The 12,837-nt window shown below is 48.1% G+C and overlaps 1 protein-coding gene across 1 annotated transcript in view; it reads left to right on the top strand.

The window, feature by feature from the left end:
* Positions 1-12,837, top strand: part of KDM2B (lysine demethylase 2B) — a 103,229-nt gene that overhangs the window by 80,082 nt on the left and 10,310 nt on the right. Inside the window, exons 13-14 of the mRNA XM_058037194.1 lie at positions 7,388-7,612; positions 10,740-10,883. Coding sequence (XP_057893177.1) covers positions 7,388-7,612; positions 10,740-10,883 — 369 coding nt within the window. The remainder of the gene's footprint in view (positions 1-7,387; positions 7,613-10,739; positions 10,884-12,837) is intronic.

Raw genomic sequence — 12,837 nt, 5'->3', positions numbered from 1 at the left:
AGGTGCTGGTTCTTGCTGGATGAATCTGGAAAGTTGGTTATGTTCTGGGATTCTTCAACTCTTCTAAAACCTGAGGCTTTCATAGCATTTTTGTGTCTTAGAAGTTTAAAACAAAAATTAATGCAAGACAGGGGAAATCTTTATTTCGGAGTTTCTTAAGAAACTTGGTCTGGTCCTAAACTATAACGCAGTGACCTATGTACCAAAGAGCTGTGGAATGTTTTCCTTTCTGTTCCAGTGGTAAAACACCTCATGTAGTTCCAGCTGTATTTTCATACAGGCCTGCTTTAATGTCTGCTTACCCTCTTTTTCTACACAGGACATGTCAAATCAATATTATGTTGCTTTTTCTACTGCAATAGCCCTTATGTGTAACAGGTGCTTCACATCTAAGGGAGCAGTTGAACAGCACAATTTCAGTGCTCGGGTAGAAGCCCACAGGTTTTGTCATTTTTTATGCTGACTTTCATTCCTCTTTCCCTGGTCTGTGTCGCACCTAAGAAGGCAAAAAGACTGTGAGGTTCTGCAGCACACAGGATTTACTGCACTTGTGGCAGTTGCCAGCAGTGCTGGGGCTGTGTCCTGTGTCATGGGCAGCACCTGCCCCAGCCCACCAGGTTGCTGTGTTCCTCCTGGTGTGAAGAAATTTGATTTCTGACTGTGTGTAAAGAGAGAAAACTGCCTGGATGGGGCAGGGGGATTTGTCCCAAAGCAGCAGTAAAAAAGCTGTGTTGTGCCCCGAGTCTGGAACTTACTGGGGTCTTTGTTTTAAGATCTCCTACTTTTGCTGGAGCTTATCTCCCAAAGCATGTTTTTGCCAATATATCTTATTCCACCCTGCAGGCCTAACTTCTGCCTCCTCACCACCAGAGGAAAATAAACAGGGGCACTGACAGTGGCACTGATGTGCCAGTTTATCACACCCTAAACAACATTGCTATGTTGGCAGAAAAGCTGCTGGAGTGTCATTTACACCCAGATGAACCTGCAAAGTATAAACTTTTATTTTCTTTCTGTTTTCTTGTGGGAAATGAGTCTGATTCAGAAGTGGAATTCTGTGAGGTCGCCTGGAAGGGTCACTAGGAGCTACTTTGGTTGTGGTGGAAGGGGATTTTGTAGGTATGAAGTGGAGGAGATGGTGGCAGTAAACATCTGGAGAGGATTAATGCTGGTTTGGGATAGCTGGGATTGAAAAAGTTCCAGTGCCTTCCCTTTCCCTTCGGTGCTGCTGTTTAATGAGGGACCTTGGACTTGAAGGACACCTCCACCCCAGCAGGAGTGTATTCTGAAGGAGGGTGATGTAACTGTAAACACTCACTGGGAGAGGAAAACAGCTCTCCTGGAGTTTGCTTGTGCAGATTTTTGGGTAGATAGGCTTTGGTCAGACATGGTCCGTGGTGTTGGCATGTGCTCTTCAGTTAATACAGCTTTTAAGGATGTTATTGGCATCAGTGGGATTTTTTGCTCTCTTAATCTTGCTTCTTCCTTGGCCCCACTGCATTCCTGCAGTTACATCATCCTGTCCTTCCTTCTTCCTCTGAGTTCTTCCTTTGAGAAGGGTTTCTGTTAATTGCTAAACAGATGTAAGGGTTTATTACAGAAGAACTGTTGACTTGGTTGTGATTACTCCCAGGCATCTCAGGGGAGTTGTGGAATCTATGGAAGAGTTAGAAATAGGTGTGGATGTGGCACTTGGGGACGTGGTTTGGTGGTGAACATGGCAGAGCTGTGGTAATGGTTGCACTCGATGATCCCTGAGGTCTTTCCAACCTGAGCAGTTCTGTGATTGTGCAGTGCCTGCAGTGTGAGGGTAACAGGCTGACCCTGCCAAGGCCAGCACCCATGTTTTGGGGCACATGCAGGGTTACCTGGTGTGCAGCACTGCTGGGAATTGTCAGTTTGGGTTTCTAGTGGGAACGCCAGAACTCCCTGCATAAGGAGGCTGGGAGAGGAGTGTGGCACTGGAGCAGGAGGGGACAGTGCTGCTCACTGCCCTGGGCAGCACACAGCAGTCTTGTCCTCCAGAACTGGCACTGTTTGGATGGAAAAATGCAGTGGGAAAGGATGTAGATCTAACTGACCAGAAGCCTTTGCTGTGCCACCCGGTGGTGTATCCTGTGCCCAGTGTTGCCCATGATCCAGCCCCTTTAGGGTGGTGTTTCAGGTGACAGCAGTTAGGAATTGTGGGTTAATGCATGCAGCTTCTGTAAAAAATATCTTCCCTTTAATGTTTATTTATTTATCAGACCTTCTAAAGAAACAAGTGGTTGTTAGATTTGGCTATCCTAATTCTGTTAAAACAATTGCATTGGGATGCAGTGCCACATAAAGCTCTAAGCTCAGGACTGGCACCTGGCAAGACCTGGATTCTCATCTGTGGGTGCTGTTGTGGTTTTGAGGATGTGGTCAAACTACAGAAAATGAGAATAATCAGAATTTGTCTGTGTGTTACAGAAGGAAATCACTGCTGCCTTGCAAATGCAAGGGATGTATTTGTGTGGCACAGCACCTGGAGCAGTGAGCACTGCACACATAAGAGGTGTTGTCCAGGGGAGATGTACACTGTGGATTCTACATGAGCTGTTCAGGTTGTACTTGGTTGAAGTGAAGTGCTTCAGGGTCTCGCTGACCTGCCCCCTGAGGAGCCCTTCAGAACAGCCCCACACGTCTCTGGGCTTTTTGTGGAGATGTGGAGTCTGAAATAATGGTTTGGTGCTGCTGGCAGCAGTTTAAAGCAGGTCACTGAAGCTGAGTGGTGGAATAAGAGCTGTGCCCAGGTAAAGGCCAGTTGCAGAAGAGCTCGTTTCTAGGCTGCAGGCTTAGTCAGCCTTGCTTTGAGAACCAGGACCTCCCTCCTGCTGGACTTGGTCGCAGGGTCAGCTGCTCTTCCTCTCTAGGGCGGAGGATTTTGTGTGTGAAGTTGCCTGGTGACATTTCTGGCAGATCCCAGTTGGTGTTGGGGCAGCAGCTGGGGAACATCAGCACCTATTTAATGATGCATTTAATGGCTGATGGCTCTTGCAGTGTTTTCTCCGAAGTTTGGTGTTCATGGTATTTTTTGTTTGCCCGAGGTCTTCTGAGTTTTTCTTTGTAATTGTGAAGGTTAGAAATTTGCTGCTGTAAACATCAGGGTTATGTTCCTGTTGCAGTCAGGGTTGTGCTCAGGGCAGAGGCCATTCCTTAGTGCCTCTGGTCCTTCTGACCCTGGCTGTGGTTTCTTAGTGACAGCTGGGCAGGGCTGGGACATGTGGAAGGGTGCTGAGGTACTGTGAGAAGGCAGTGGAAACTGCCCAGCAGCCAAATGTTTGTCCATAACCAGGATAAAGTCATGTTCTGAGCAGAGGCTTCCAGGTAGCTCATTTCCTAGGGTTGGTTTAGGATTGTGAGTGTTGTACCCGAGTGTATTCCCAGATCTGCACAGCCCTGTTGAGGGACTCTTTAATTACTGGTGACCACCCCACCAAGTGCCCTAATTGTGCTGAGTTTGGTGGGGTTTGTAGGAGGCCAACACTTCAGAAAATCTCTGCATTTCCTGTTGGAGGGGTGAGCATGTTTAAGCACTGTGGTGTGGGAGGGTGAGCCCAACTTCATGACTTGTAAATGGTTTTGAGGTGCATAGAACAGTACCTGTGATGGGCCACGTTCATCCCCAATGCTGTGTCTGCTTTGGAAACAGGAGCAAGTTACCTTTGTGTGTCATAGCAGTAATATGGACAGCACCAAAAAAATCCCACAAAAGAAACAAAAAACCCAAAACAAAGCAAACAACCCAGCATGGTGTCCTGTGCAAGTCCACCAGCTTCCTAGGCTTCAGTGTAATAGAGATGTGAATTTAAGATATTAATCCTAATACATTTCAGCAGCTGCTTGCTCTGCCGATGTTGAGAGCTTGGCAGAGTGGCTGTCAGCACTCCAGCATCCCCTGCCTCTCTTTTGCAGACTTGCTGTGGCCATAGGAGTTACGAGCACAGTTCTTGTGGAGATGTTGGAACATGGTGACTAGTGATGGTATTCCAGGCAGGCTCTGTCTCAGCTCCCTGGCTACTTTGTAAGGTTTAAGAGAGGAAAAAATCTTCAAGTTTGGTACAATCTTTGTTTCCTTTACAGTTCTCAGAGACAGCTGTGGAGGGCTACAAAGTCATCAGGTCCAGGCTGTGCTTGAGAGTTGCATCTCCTTGGGAGAGGAGATGGTGGGGTCCCTCCAGAGGAGTGAGATTGTGTCACCCCAGTGGGTGTGACAGCCAGGCCTGAGCCTCAGGCCCTGGAGCTGCTGTTTGCTGGGCACCCAGCACAAGGAATGCTGCCATCCCCTGCCATGGGCTCATTATTTGCAAGACAAATCCATGGAGTTGTGCTGGGAGGGTGGCAAGTGGCAGTACAGAGATGGGGACAGGAACTTAGAAGGAGATTTTACCCAGCCTCATTACCAGGCCTGGTATGTTGTAAAACTGCAGTCTGAGCTGGAAATCCTGCAGCATCTCCTCACTAACATCGACCTGGAATTTATCTGGCTGTCTGCCATGTGCTAAATAAACCCCAAGCCATGTTGGAGGCTCCTTCTACCCCTTTGAATCCCAGGCCAGATTTTCTTCTGTGGAGGTTTTTAAGCGACCACTTTTGGAGCCCCTTGAAACTAGATACGAACGGGAATTCCTGCAAGGCCTCTCCAGCCTTGCTGGCTGCGACATCCTGGAGTGAAAACGTGGCTTGGATTGAGGATTGGTTGGTTGGTAAATTAGTACAAACCCAGCTGGTACAATTTGCTAATGAGCAGTGAAGAGGTTTGGGTAGGCAAGAATGTTTCATACAGTGAGATGGAGGTCTGCACCTCTGCTGTGTTCTGGTGGTGTCTGGAAGAAAATCTGAGTTGTGTGGTATGGTCTGACTTCAGGCTTGTTCTTGTACGTTCACCTTCCTGCTTTTGTGGATTTTTTAGGATTCTCAAATTCTGTGTTCAAGTGATGCCTTTTATCACTTGTGTCTTTGCAGTGTCCTGGCACTTAAACTGTTGTCCTCAGAATTAGGACTTGGCGAGGATCACTGTGGCAGAAGCAGGAGTTGTCTTTCAGCTGGAAAAGTACAGAGTTTGATTTTTCCTTGAAAGCATTTAAAAACAGCATTCTCACGGTGTCATAGCTGTTGTTTGCCTCAAACTTAATCATGTTGCTTCCCAGTAGGAAGGAGTCAGGTGCTCACACAGAATCTTCCATGTGCTGTTGTCCAAGGGGAGCTGCCAAGGTTGTTGTGCATGTTTTGGTTTAACTTGTTCCCGCTGCTATCCAGCCTTCGCTTCGTGTCTCGCCTCCCTTCCTAGCTGAAGGAGACTAATAGAATGGAGGAGTGATTCATGCTGAGGAAGAAAATTATCTCTTATCTAGGTTGCCTCTAAGCCAGTCCTGCCAGAGCCGACTTTATCCTTGAGAGGCTGGAAAGTTGGTCTAGAAGGTAAATATTTATCCTTTGGAGTGTCTGACATTGATCCGCAATCCAGGCGGCCGCTGCGGCTGCCGATGGGAAGGAAGCTCTGCTCACACAGCACAGCGAGGCTCAGCCTGCACACAGAACAAAATCTGTTCTGGAGGAGTGGAATTAAAAACTTTGCAGAAATTTCTGCACCCTCATGGACTAAGTAGTGTTTTCTCCCACCTCAGTAATGATAGTCTGTAGGAGAGAAGACTTAAGGGGTCTGGCTCCCGACTTCTTCGCTCTTCCAGCACTGAGATTCCTGGGATGAGGCTGTTAAAATATCAGCACTTCTCTGCAGCTTAGAGAAAGTCACTGGAGCTTTGCTAAGTCAGCTGGGAGGAAGATCAAATACACTGCAGTGTGGCTTCTCTTCGGGGTTGTACAGCAGGACACTTGGGGAAGCTTTTGTACAACCAAGTGTACAAGAGATGTTTGCACATCTCTTCTTTTAAAAACTGTGGTGGAATTTCTGCATGGCTCCTTACAGCCAAGCTGCCCCTGCCTTGCTGATTGCCCAGAATTCAACAGAAACAGAAAGTGAAACTGGGTGGTCTGTTGGTCATATGCTGAGATGTGCAGAAAATGGAAGAGTTGTATAAATGCGAAACCAAATGAACTTTGCAGTCCTGTTATTATCATCTTTATGGAGAAAGCTGTCAGGGGTCAGTATGAGCCAAGCCAATTCTTGCATAATCAGCTCCATACAATTACTTGGTGTTTAGTGATGTCTGGCTTGAGCCGTAAGTTCCTGTGTGTAACAGGGAGTTTCTGATTAGAACACGAAATTTGGATGTCCAGAGTGAATATGTTGCAGTTAACCTAATCATTTCAAATCTTTTCATGCTCCTTTAGTTTCTGTCTTAAAGGTCATTGAAATCTAGACCTGGGATGCCCTTTTTAGCCTTTGCACATCATCAGTTGGTGTTCTATTTTTGAGCACTTGCGGGTGTTGGATAGGAGGGGAGCTACCTTGGAAGGGTTTTGTAGCATTTGTGTTTTATTTCCTACTTTATTGCTTGGCAGTAGTTCATACTCTCCTGATTTTTTAGGGATACGACTGGGGGCTTGAGCCATTGGCTGAGTGTTTCTCTGCTGTACCTAACCACCAAATCACTTTTGCTGCTCCTTGGACTCAGCAGAGGAAGTCCTTCTGGCTTAACCTGAGCACAAATCTAAGATACTTCTAGAGCTCAGCACTGGCACAGATCTATTGACCCAAGCCAAGAACCTCACTTGGGACTTGATCTTGTGTTGAGCTGTGCCTAAATGTCTTTTCCCTGCCCTCCTGTTGACATGGGCTTGTCCTGGCTTCTGTGTCATTTTACCGCCCATCCTTTATTGGAAAGCAGTGGAGCTCCTTTATGTCTAAGAGTGACCACACACATCTGCTGAGTGTTACCTGTGTGTGTAATTCACTAACAGGGGTCAGCTTGGCACAGACTCAGCAGGGAGCTGGATGTGCAGCTCACCTTGTGTGTGTGTGTGTGTGTCCCAGAGCTGACCCTGTGTGTGTGTGTGTGTGTGTCTCAGAGCTGACCCTGTGTGTGTGTGTGTGTGTGTGTGTGTGTGTCCCAGAGCTCACCCTGTGTGTGTGTGTGTGTGTGTGTGTGTGTGTCTCTCCCAGCTCACCCTGTGTGTGTGTGTGTGTGTGTGTGTGTGTCTCTCCCAGCTCACCCTGTGTGTGTGTGTGTCTCTCCCAGCTCACCCTGTGTCTCTCTCTCTCCCAGCTCACCCTGTGTGTGTGTGTGTCTCTCCCAGCTCACCCTGTGTGTGTGTCTCTCTCTCTCCCAGCTCACCGTGTGTGTGTGTCTCTCTCTCCCAGCTCACCGTGTCTCTCTCTCCCAGCTCACCGTGTCTCTCTCTCCCCGCTCACCCTGTGTGTGTCTCTCTCTCCCAGCTCACCGTGTGTGTGTCTCTTCAGAACAGGGCAGTGGGCCGGCCCAAGGGCAAGCTGGGCGCAGCGGCCGCGGTGAAGCTCGCTGCCAACCGGAGCACGGCGGGCGCGCGGCGGCGGAGGACGCGATGCCGCAAGTGCGAGGCGTGCCTGCGGACGGAGTGCGGCGAGTGCCACTTCTGCAAGGACATGAAGAAGTTCGGGGGGCCCGGCAGGATGAAGCAGTCCTGCATCATGAGGCAGTGCATAGCTGTAAGTGTGCCTGCGGCTCTCCTGCAGGGTCCTTCCCTCCTGCTGTGTCTCCCGGCTGACCAGTTTGGGGCTGGGAGCTCTCCCTGCCCTCCCAGCTCACATCTCCTTTCCCAGTGCCTCCCATCCCCCCCAAATCCTAAACCAGAATGCTACTAAAACTTAACAGGGCAGCTTTCCTTTTAGCAGCGTAGAGGTGGAGATTGTCAGTACATCAAAAATCAGCACTCAAGTCACCCTTAAACTCTGGGATGTGGGGGAAAATGGGAAGAGTAGGAAGTTCTGATTCTAAGGACAAAGAGATGTGTTTGATTTGGATGTTGGAATTTCCTGAGAAAAGCTGCCCTGCAATCATCTATGCCATGTTATCCACACAAATTAGGATGAGGGAAATCCTTGACTGACGGCCTCCAAGATTTTGGTGTTGATGACCCCAGCCCCAGGCTCACAGAGATCTGAATTTCAATTTGTTTGCTGTTACTTAGGCATAGAGCAGAGGGTCTGGTCTGGGTGAGGCAGAGAGCCATCAGTCCAGGGTCTTGTCTTCCTCAGGGACTGGAAATGGCTGTCAGGGAAAGAGCATCAGAACAGGGCAAGCAGGCAGGCAGTTTCCTGGGCTCCTGTGATACATTACTTAGGAGCTTCTTGAGTCACAAGCAATAGCTTTCTGTTTAACAAATATTGACAGATTAATCTTCCATTAAGTTGTTCAAGCAGCTTTTGAGTCTGTAGCTGCCATGCTGACTTGTGGAGCTTCTTCTCGGGTCCCATGTCTGCAGTGACTCTGTTCAAGGCTAAAAATCAGCTTTAGTTTTTACTTTAATTCTTTAGAAGGTCTTGTTTATGCTGTTGTTATGGGTTTGGTTTTCTGTTGTTGTTTTTTTGAGGAGAGGAATGTTGTTTATTCATAACTGAAATATCACCCTATCTATACTGATTTCTCTCATTACAGTTCCTTTCACTTAGTATTTGGGGCTTTTTCTTTTAATTCTTAGGAGATGACCAAAGTGGAGGGATTAAATGACTTACCAGTGATAAAAAACTGTAAAAAACTGATAAGCACTTATAGTTTCCAGTAGTTGCTCTTGGTAGCTCACTCCATGTTCTGTGCCAAGCTCTGCACTGTTCCTGACACAGAGGATTGGGTTCAGCACTGCTGGATCTTTCAGTAAAGTACACAGAATATCCACCTTTCTGCAGAGTGCTTTTGCAGCTCAAGTGTCTTTTCTTTGAACACTTGATTTCCTGGAGTGTGGCATGAATTGAACAGCATGGATGAAGAATTTATTATTCTCCAGGGGCAAGAAATAGTGAAATCATGCTGCCTTTTTAGTGGAAGGATTAAATTAGGGCTGCAGTGTGCTTTCTCATCCTCACTGATGAAGGAAACTTTCATACTAAGCTGTTTCACTCTCAGTAACGCAGGCTGAGCCTTCTGGAGATGATCTGGGCTCTCTTCTAGCTGAGTGTAGTCATTTTCTGTCTTCCAGTGAGGATTTATTTCTCTTCTGGGTGCACAGAGTTTTACTTTCAGTTAGGACAGAGGTAGCCAGGGGTCTCTGATTACTTGTTCCACTTTCACATGCACTGACAGTGACTTCTCTGCACTTTCTAGGTTGGTGCAAATATCAGGGAGATTATTACAAATTCTTAAAGCAGCAAAGGCCCAGAAAATTAAGGAATTGAAGTGTTGTACCTTTCAAGGTGCTTTACATTTCTGTAAGCAGTCCTGTTGGCTTTGCTCTTGCTCTCTAACAATTCAGCAGTAATAATATCCAGCAGCTTGCAGCCAAAAAGACCCTGCAAGATGCTGAAGCTGTATGGAAGTAATGATCCCTACAGTTCTGGGACTGTGCTTGCCTTGGTTAATAACACTGACAATATTAACTAGACAGACTTTCATTAAGCTCAGAAGCCTTCAGAGAGCCCCTGGTGCTGTGTTCAGAGAGCAGGAACCTCCTCTGCATCACCAGTTCCATCAGGAAGGGAAGCAGGAGTGCCTGGGACACACTGCATGGACTGGGGCTGGGAGGACACGTTGTGACAGCCCAGCTGCTGCTCCAGCCCGTCCAGGGCCTGAGGAGATTGCCTGGACACCCTCCCTCCCATCAAGAAAGATTGTATTGCTGTTTGCAAAGTGCTCTGTGCTCTGATGGCTCACACAGCTGGGCTTCCCCTGCCTGAACCTTGCTGAAGGATGCTCTGTTGGTGCTGAAATTGGGGTTGGTGTGCAGGTATTCCCTTAGGGATTGATTCACTGCATCCACAAGAGATCCTTGCTGGGAAAGCCCCATCTCTGCTTCTGCTGTGTGCTAGTTAAGGACTGGCAGCCCAGTCAATGGCACTTCCCTTTGTGGGCAGCTTAGGTCCTTCCTTTTCTTCTTTGTAATGAGGTTTTTACCTTATTGCTGCAGACCAGAATTTTGTTAATCATTAGCAAAAAGGTGGCTTTTTAATTAGAGTGGCATTCAGTGCTTTGACATGGGTGACAGCTATGTGAGATGCTGCAGTTCCCTTTCTGCCTCAAAGAAAGAAAAAAATCTGTGTGATCTCACTTGTGACACTTGCAGGAGAGAATCCTCTTCCTAAGTGAGCAGAGCTTTTTGCAGTGCTCAGGCTGGGAGCAGGGCCCTGGATAATGGACTGCCAGTCAGGAAAAGGGCTGGTCTTGGTTCTGTTGTGGGCTTGCTGTGAGACCTGGATCAGGTCCCCTAACATCTGTCTGCCCTGCCTGTAAAATACAGGAGCTGCCAAATTGCTCCTTGGGTTGTGAAACCTAATGGATGGGAATAGTGCTGGTCTAGGGTGATTCTTTCCCCTCCCATTGTACACTGGTGAAGTGACTTGCATGCCAATGTCTGTGTCAGCTCACAGATTCAAGGAACCCACCAAAAATGCATTTTCATCCATCCCAGTAGTGCTCCCTGAGCCTCTGTTGCTACAGGGTGAAACGTGTCCTAGGAAGCTTGATCTGGTACCCAGCCTTAATTTGTTACGATTTTTTTTTTGCCTTCATGTCAGTTTGCACAATAGTTTATCCATAATAAATTATGGATACTGTAAATGCACATTGAGCTCTGTGTTTCCATGTCTGCCATATCTTGATCAGTTCTTTCTGATCCCTGAACAGCCGGTGCTGCCTCACACTGCTGTGTGTCTGGTGTGTGGAGAAGCTGGGAAAGAGGACACTGTGGAAGAGGAGGAGAGCAAGTTTAATCTCATGCTAATGGAATGCTCCATTTGTAATGAAATCATACACCCAGGATGCCTTAAGGTGAGTACAAGGATGTGATACATGTTGGAAACAAAAGCTGAATTAGTTATCACCTTAATGTAAAAGTGGTGCACAGAAATTGGGAATGTTTTAGCTTTTCATCTTTGGACAATGAGTAAGGGAGCAGAGAGTTGGTGTGAGGAGCAGGGTGAGCTCTGTGGCACACACAGCCCTGACCAGCAGGCAGGGTCCTTGATGTAACAGCATTCCCTGGGAGCCTGGCTTTGGAGTGTGTGAAGATCTTGTGGGTTTGTTTCTTTCTTTTTGCCCCTTGTTTAAGGAGGTGAGGTGTTTGAGTTGGGATGTAGGCAGAGCAATCTGTCTGTACTTCAGGGTGAGATATTCCTAAATCCTGAGCCCCACAAAGTACAGATGAACAATTGGCTGCTCATGTAGGTCCAGGCACAGATGTGCCTTAGGGGGACAGCTGGCTCTGAAGATGTTGGGGGCAACTGTTGGAGCAGGAGTGAGCTCTGGAGAACAGCCTGAGCCAGTGGCAGGCTGCAGGAGTGCTCACCCTTGGCTGGCTGAGTCCTGTGAGCAGCTGGATTCTTTGCTGGTAACAAAAATGTCATTTTGGGCATCTCTTCCTGCATTAGCCTTGAGAAGCTGCCTTGCTCCAGAGCTGGTTTCTTTCAGCTGATCAGCCATTTCCTGTTGCTGATTTGTTTATGGTTAAAGTGATTTGCCCAAGCAAATGTGTTGTGACACAGGGTGCCCCAAAAGCAGCCCCTTCTGGGCTGTCTGGGAGCAGAGGTGTGTGTGTTCTGTGCAGGCCTGGGGTGAAGCTCTCCTGGCCTTTCATTTCTCCTGAGCTCTGCGTGCTGCTGCTCCCAGCTCTGTGCTGTCATTTATTAGAGCAGAATGTGGGGAGCTGGCAAACCAGAGCTGAGCCTCCTCCCTGATTCATGGAGCTGGTGCTCAGTTCCTGCCACAGATGGGCTCTGAAAAGGAGCTTTGCTTGTTTGGCGCTGCTTAAAACAAAACTTTGGGGGCTGATGAAGCTGCTCATTTTCAGAGGTACCTTAATTTTGCTTTTGCTGTTCCAGCCCTTGCTGGAAGGGCCCTGTGCACCCCATCTCTGCCCTTGCAGTGTCAGTGGCACCTCAGGGCTCAGTTAGAGGACAGTTGTTGTCTAGTGGCAGCTCAGGTACGACTTCCTCTCCCCATTCTACATTGGGGACTAGCACAGGATGTGGGTCAGGTCTGTGAAGTCAGGCAGGGGCTGTTTGCTGTCTCACACATGCATGGTGCTCTGAGTGTGTTTTTGGTAAGCAGGAACAGCACTGCTTTGGCTGTTCCTGGCAATTAAGCACTGGGAGATTTACTGTGTGCCTTGTGTGCCTTTGATTTGGAATTCTCAGTGCTTCTGCTGAGCTGAAATGGTGGGTAACTGGTAACTGGCGCTGTTTATTTCCTGAGGCAAAGGAGCACTGGTAGAATTTCAGAATCATCTTGGAAGGTGAGATGAGACTGCTCAGGAGAACAGCAAAAGGAAGATGGAGCCTCTTCCTTAGATCCTCCCTTGCTCTTTATTCCCAGGTTCCATGATTTCCTGCAAGGCAGAACTCTCTGGGCATGTTTACATGCTGCTGCAGCCCTTGAGCCCTGAGGATGGAGCCCATAAATAGCCTCTGATGCAGCCCCAGCCCCAGGGCAGCTGCCTTCCTGTCCCACTGGGGAACAGCACCATGGGAACTGCTGGCCCTCTCCAGCTGAATGTGGCACACGTGCTGCTGGGGGAGACTGGGATGAGCTGGATCAGGGCAGATGTCCTTTGCTGGCTTATTCCCCTGTGGAGTGAGTTCCCTCCAAGATGCATCTCCCACAGCTTGTGTAGTTTGGTGCAGGGGGTGATTTATTCTCCAGGGCAGGTTGGTTGTGGTTTGAAGTCCACCTTCTTCCAGCTCCCTGATGAGGCTGTTTGTGTTCTGGGGGTTTTTCTCCATGAAAC

The sequence above is a fragment of the Melospiza georgiana genome, chromosome 18 (genome assembly GCF_028018845.1).
Source record: "Melospiza georgiana isolate bMelGeo1 chromosome 18, bMelGeo1.pri, whole genome shotgun sequence".
Classification (NCBI taxonomy): Eukaryota; Metazoa; Chordata; class Aves; order Passeriformes; family Passerellidae; genus Melospiza; species Melospiza georgiana.
This window is presented reverse-complemented; position numbering and strand designations above follow the sequence as displayed.